The 6,627-nt window shown below is 41.7% G+C and overlaps 1 protein-coding gene across 1 annotated transcript; it reads left to right on the forward strand.

Moving 5' to 3' along the window:
- Positions 1-232: 232 nt before the first annotated feature.
- CGAS (cyclic GMP-AMP synthase) lies at positions 233-5,584 on the forward strand. Its single transcript, XM_027698335.1, has 5 exons — positions 233-772; positions 1,882-2,104; positions 2,877-3,122; positions 4,392-4,494; positions 5,158-5,584. The coding sequence occupies exons 1-5, from the start codon at positions 233-235 to the stop codon at positions 5,498-5,500; spliced, it is 1,455 nt and encodes a 484-aa protein (XP_027554136.1). The 3' UTR covers positions 5,501-5,584.
- The last annotated feature ends 1,043 nt before the right edge of the window (positions 5,585-6,627 follow it).

The following is a 6,627-nucleotide window of genomic DNA, read 5'->3' on the forward strand; positions in this document are numbered from 1 at the left end:
AAACGCTCTCCACGGATTGGAGAGAGGGAGGTGGCTGTCTCCTCGGGATGTCCCGGCGCAGTCTGGCCTTTGCTGTCAGAGCTTTGCTGTGCCCGGGCTGAACCCGCGCCTGGCGGGTTTCGTTTCCCGACAAAGGCGCGTTGCCTGGAAGAGGAACTCGCCCGAGGCGGGAACTCCCCTGCCCGCGGGGCCGCGCTCGCCGTCCTCTGGGTGCGGAGAGGAAGCGGTGGCCATGGACGGCGCGGGCGGCACACGGGCGCGGGGTAGGCGGGGGTCGCGAACCGCAGCTCCGCGGGGCCGTGGCGCGCCGAGGAGCACAGCCCGCAGCCCCTCGCGGGGCCGCGTCGCGGGCGAAAGCCCGAGCGGTGCCACGACCCGCTGGGCGCCGCGGACGGACGGACCCCCCGCCCGGGGTGGGCGCCCGGGGCGGCGAGCCCACGCTGCCACGGCCCTGCCGGCGGGCGGCGTAAAGGCGCCCCCCGCCTCGCGGATCAGGGCGCCGGCCACCAGAGTCCCCGCGGCTCCGCGGAAGGTTGCGGTGGTGCCAGACGGAGCGGCTGCTGCCCCCACGGCCGCCCCCCGGCCCCCGCCAGACACCTTGCGGCTCCGCGAGGTGCTGTCGCGGCTTAGCCTGGGCCGCAGGGACGTCTCCGAGGCGTCGGCGCTGGTGAATATGGTGGTTCCGCACCTGGTCCAGACCATCCGGAGCAGGGATGGCGCCTTCAGCTCCATGGAACAGCACAGCGCCGGGAGCTACTACGAGCGCGTCAAGGTGGGTTCGGAGGCGCCAGCAGCGCCTCTCCCTCCGTCCCGCCCGGGTGCAGGGGCCGGGCTCCGGCCGCAGGTGGCGGGCGGCTCCCACGGGCCTGGGAGCTCCCACGGCGCGCTGCTCCTGCTGCTCTGAGCCGGCCCTTCCCGACAAATTAAAACTGTAGGGTGGCTCTGTTAATTAACCACAATGCTTTATAAAATGATAAATAACCTACTGAAAGGTGTGTACGTATGCGCATTCAGTTAGAGACGCTGCCTGAACGGGACTCACGGCAAGACCCGGTCTTGCACAGCACGCGGGTGAGCCCGATGTAACCGCAGGACTCGTCAGTATAGCGCTACACGAAAGGCCCTGTGCCAGTTTTTAGTTTATACTTTTTTCAAAAAGCAGGAGTAATGGATACAAATTGAAAGATGGGAAATTTAGGCTAGATACTAAGCAGATATTTGTACTGTGAGGGTGGTTGGACACTGGAACAGGTTGCCTGCCCAGGGAGGCTGTGGATGCCCCAGCCCTGATAGTGTTCAAACCCAGGTTGGATAAGGCCTTGAGCAACCTGATCTAGTGGGAGGTTGATCCTAAGACATCAAGGTGTCACTGCCCACGGCAGGGGAGTTTGGACTAAATGATCTTTCAGGTCCATTCCAACCCCTTAACATTCTCTGATTAAGCAGTACCTTTTTTTCCTGGTCCCAGTACACCCTGGAACAAAGTCAAATATGTGGACCATTATTTTTTTTTTTGGGGCAGGATATAAAAACATCTTCAGACATAGCAGTGCATTTTTTTCTCACAGATGATTCCTGTGTGCAAAAGGATGACTGAGTTCAGCATTTATGCATTACTTAGAACTGCTTGAGAATCTTAAAAGCTTTTTTAAAAATTAATAAGTTGGAAAGCTGGGAAGTGCACTGCTATCAGTAAATTGCTTTTCTCCACCCAAATGCACAGTAATCCTGCAATACAAATCCACAGAAATAAGCTCATATTTCACACCAGACATGAGAAGTACATCAAGACAGTTGTAGATAAAACCACAATCAGTATAAAAATCTAAAGAGAATAAAACTCAAGTTGCACATTCATTGTTGTATTCTCCTACTTTGCAGATATCTCAACCAAATGAGTTTGACATCATGCTGGTAATACCTGTTGAAAGGCTTCAGCTGGATGAGTCTGATGACACGGGAGCCTATTATTACCTAACATTCAAAAGAAATCCAAAAGAAAAGTATTTGTTGAAGTTTTTAGATGAAGATGGAAAACTATCAGCCTTTAAAATGCTTCAAGCACTTAGAGAAATTATTAAACAAGAAGTAAAAAACTTTAAAAGTAAGTACTGAGATAACAAGCTTCATCTAGGAGTGCTAAAAATCCAGTTACATTGTGCATATGCATTGCCCTCTTGTTAATAAAATGGGTTTTCCTCCCCGTCAACTGTCTTTTTGTGGCAATGGAGCTGTAACTCCTCCTGTCCCCAGTATCTCCAGTTTGGTCTTGTGTGAAGAATCACAAATACATCAGAGCTAATCATATTACACGATTAAGTCCACTATGCAATCCTCTTTCTGAATGAAAATAACAAATATTAAGGGTACTATTGTATGCTTGGTACTTCCTACATGTGTATTTTGCACCTATTCATCAAATGGCTCTTTGTACACAATAGCTTTCTTTTATATATTACCTAATATTTTATATCAATTGATACAGAAAATGTATCCCCTTATAGGGTTATTTTCCTCCAAAGCCTTCAGAAACATTGTGGCCAAATCTTTTCAGTGTGTATATTCAACAGTGAAGCAGGTCACTGGAAAACATTACTGTATTTCTGATTCTTACACAGTAAATCAAACAAACACAGCAGTTCAAAAGTAGCGTTCCCTATTTCATAGAACTCATCAACAGGCCATCTTAATGTTTTATTTAACATCTGTATCCTGTAGGATAAAGAGCCAGTGATTGAACGCAGGTATGTCTTTTGATTGATTATGAATACCTCATTTGTAAAAACCTTAACTTTCTTCAAAACAAGTTCCTTATATATGTGTGCGTATATATATACATATATCTAACATGAAAAATCACTCTTCTTTGTTACTAGATGTGGAAGTAACTGTAGCAAGGAAAAAGGCTGGAAGCCCTGCAATAACTCTTCAGATCAAAAATCCTCCATCAGAAATATCAGTGGACATCATCTTGACTCTGAAAGTTCAGCACAGCTGGCCACCCAGCACACAGGACGGCCTCAAAATTAAACAGTGGCTGGGAACAAAAGTCAGGAGAGATTTCAAATTGAGATCACTTTATTTAGTAGCCAAGCAAAACAAAAGAGAAAAGGTTCTAAGAGGTACCTCAAATATGGACAATAATAAGTCATGAAATATCTTCTCTACAACTTGATCACTTACAAGTGCTATAGAAAGGGTATCCAGATCCGTGCCTTTGAGGTACAGATCTTTATCTCATCCTGAAATCCCTCTTTAAAACATCAGATCTGTGATACTGCTTGTCTTGTATGGAAATCTAAATACAAAACTGCTCTGGCAGGCTGTACACTAACCATTCCTAGGAGCATTATATTAAATCTACTCCAGTCAGACACATGGATATGAACCTTCCCTATGCTCGCGCTGTACTTAACAGCACTGTACACTCCTTTGTTTTGTAAAGAAAAAAAATAAATTAAAAGTCTTCTAAAAAGGCAGGGAACATCCCTGCACATAGGACTGCACCCAGAAATCAGATACTTCTGCAGGAAGCAAACTGTGTACTTTTCTATCAAGATACATTATTTCTCATTGAACTCTGGTATGGCTACAATGTTTTATTGTTGTTTCCTCCAGACCACGGTCACACCAAGCCTACATTAGTTTGCAGAAACATCCTGACTTGTCATTGCATTATGAGAACTGATGATTTTAGCAAAAACATTTCAGACAATCTGGTATTTTTTTAATTAGCACGCCTATGTTATCAATGCCAAATAAATCATTACTGCTGTACTGGGCTATCTCTTTCTGGGCAAATTAAATGCAGAGTAACTGAGCCAAACAGGCAAGGAAAACAGTATAATGCATGTAAGGAAGACAAAAATGATTGCTGGTGTTAAAAACAGGGTGTTGAGCTCTGTTAGCAATTATTTTCAGAAGCATGACCAGAAGAACAAAAATAAGTGCTTTAGAACAGCCACCATACTCGAGATAAACTCACAAGCCTGCTGCACAAAGAAAAACCAGAAAACACAGTAAGGATACAAAAATTCAAAGGCCATGGATTTCTATGAGTAGTGCAATTCCACAAATCATGTTCAACAAGTTCAGGAAAAATCAGAATTAAGCTTAATTTTGAAGTAAATCCAAATGTTGTTATGAATTTAAAGCATCCACGCAATTAACTATGTTCTATATTAATTACATTCTAATTGCCTTTGTGTACAGCTGCTGGGGAATTAAGGAAGAACTAACTAACTACAGTCACTGAATTACAATTTTTTTACAGGGGTAAAGAAATTGCCAATATTTAAAATTAGGCAATTGCAAAGTGTCTTTTTTTTCTAGATACAGATGCCAATACTTAGTGCTGTGTAACAATTTAACAGTCTTGTGTTCAACTTTAGGAAACACATGGCGACTCTCCTTCTCACATATTGAGAAGGACATGATGAAGAACCATGGCCACTCAAAGACATGTTGTGAATCTGATGGACCAAAGTGCTGTAGGTTGGTATTTCATATGAATATTTTACTTTAAGCCTGTGCGAGCCAGGCTAGTGCTGTCTAGCACTGTTTCAGTTCAGCATTTAAGAATTTTATCTAAGCGTAATTACTCACAATAGGAAGCAAGAAAAAGGCTTTTAGGCATAATAGTTCTATAGCAGTACAACACTGCATGTACTCGTTGAATGTCTGACTTGCATTTACTTAATGAAAGATGGAAACAATCATATTTGCTGGTTTACACTCTGAACTTGCCTTAGAATGCAAAAGATACAACTTATTAAATAATCTTTCCCAAGTTCAGTCCTGTTTATAAAAAACAGCATAAAAGAGTCTGATGACTCAGCTTTCTGAGCAACATTACACTTCATATCAAGGCAATTTCTAAAATGATGGTGAGAAAAGAACTGCTGAGTCAGATCAGGATGAATAAATGATTTTTCACGTTATAAAAACTGTTTTCCAGATTTCTTCAAAGAGGAAGAACAAAACCCACATGAGGTACAAAACCTCCTTAATAAGTAAACTAAGAAGTTGTTTGCCAATTACATCTTGTACTGAATCAAGAATGTCACAATTAATGCATAATTCCTTGTGTTTAAATATGTAAAATACATACTTAGAACTATGTAGAAAGTACCTAATAAATTCTTATTTATTTAACAGGAAAGGTTGTCTTAAGCTGCTGAAGTATCTTCTAGAGCAACTTAAAATGAAATATCCAAAAGAGCTGGAAAAATTCTGTTCATATCATGTCAAAACTGCTTTTTTCCACTCTTGTGGCATGTGGCCAAATGACACAGACTGGATTTTGGGAGACCTGGATCATTGCTTTCAGAAATGTCTGGGATATTTTGTGGAGTGCCTGCAAAAGTCTCAGCTGCCTCACTTTTTTATTCCCCAATACAACTTGCTCAGTCTGGAAGACAAAGCGAGCAATCATTTCCTTGCAAGACAGATAAGCCATCAACTGAACAACAGATTCCCAATATTTCAGGAGAGCTATTAAAATCACTGTTTACATTAGCTATCTAATAGTGTAGATTTGCATATTTAAAACAAAAACTTCTGTACCATAAGTTACTCTTCAGTAGTCTGATACTACAAAAACCAAAAAAACCCAAACCAAAATAAAATCTAGAACACCAAGAGAAAATTGCATGCTTCAGTCACAGTGCTTAGCCCTAACCCTTAAAAGATATGGGATGATTTAAGTAATATTTACCTTCCCTATCCAAATGCAGATGTCACCTGCAAAATATCTGCAAGGTACGCTAAGTACACATAGAAGAACTTGCAATAGTTAATTTCCTACATGTAATTTCTACATTTACAAGTACAAAGGCATCAAAAAATGCATAAAAGAAAAAATGACTATTCAAAATGAAGATCCACTGCAGAATATCCACAATACACTGTTGCTTTCAAAAGAAAAAAAAAAAGTCACTGGAGTTACTTTGACATCAACCAGAACACCACCAGATTGCCTGAGTGGATGAAGACCTGTTGCAGAGGATAATCACCAGCAACAGTAAATAGAGAGAGAATTTTGTATCAAAATAATATGAAGTTCCTGAAGCAACTTTCCTTTCTGAGTCTTCAGAATTGCTTTGGAATTGAGTCTTTTCATTGGACTTCGGGTAGGAAGCAATCACTGTCTAATATGCTACAACTGAGTAAAAGTTACTGTGCCAATGAGTATTTGTATCATGAATCTTGTAGAAAGAAGTGCATCTTTCAACCCCTATCAAAGACGAAGACTCTTGATATGAAAGGTTATCAAAACCAAAATGCTGCATGAATCTGACAGTCTTGAAACTGGAATTCAGCTCTGTTTTTCTCATGTTGAAGAAATATGTGTTAGGGAAAAAAATTATATTTCCTATTACTAAAATTGTGCAAGTGAGAAATACACAGCATTTGGGAACTGCTGAGCTGCAAGTAAATACATACTTTGTGTCTTCTTAAAGAAGCCATGGCAAGTCTGTATTTTTAGCCTACTTTTTGAAGGCAAAATAACCTACTGGCTTAAATAATGCCCAGATTTCACCTCAATTTTGAGCAAATAAAGAGGCAAGACCAAAAGAACATTTATAGAATAATTTTATTAAAATATTTTCATTTCACTAAATTCAT

The sequence above is a fragment of the Neopelma chrysocephalum genome, unplaced genomic scaffold (assembly GCF_003984885.1).
Source record: "Neopelma chrysocephalum unplaced genomic scaffold, ASM398488v2 Primary Assembly neopelma1_23b, whole genome shotgun sequence".
Lineage (NCBI taxonomy): Eukaryota > Metazoa > Chordata > Aves > Passeriformes > Pipridae > Neopelma > Neopelma chrysocephalum.

What these genes read in the sequence shown, in the direction of transcription:
- CGAS (XM_027698335.1), top strand. Translation starts at nt 233, where the DNA reads ATGGACGGCGCGGGCGGCACACGGGCGCGGGGTAGGCGGGGGTCGCGA. An exon ending in GCTACTACGAGCGCGTCAAG is followed by an intron (nt 773 to 1,881) that starts GTGGGTTCGGAG and finishes CCTACTTTGCAG; the next exon opens with ATATCTCAACCAAATGAGTT. An exon ending in GATGGACCAAAGTGCTGTAG is followed by an intron (nt 4,495 to 5,157) that starts GTTGGTATTTCA and finishes TTTATTTAACAG; the next exon opens with GAAAGGTTGTCTTAAGCTGC.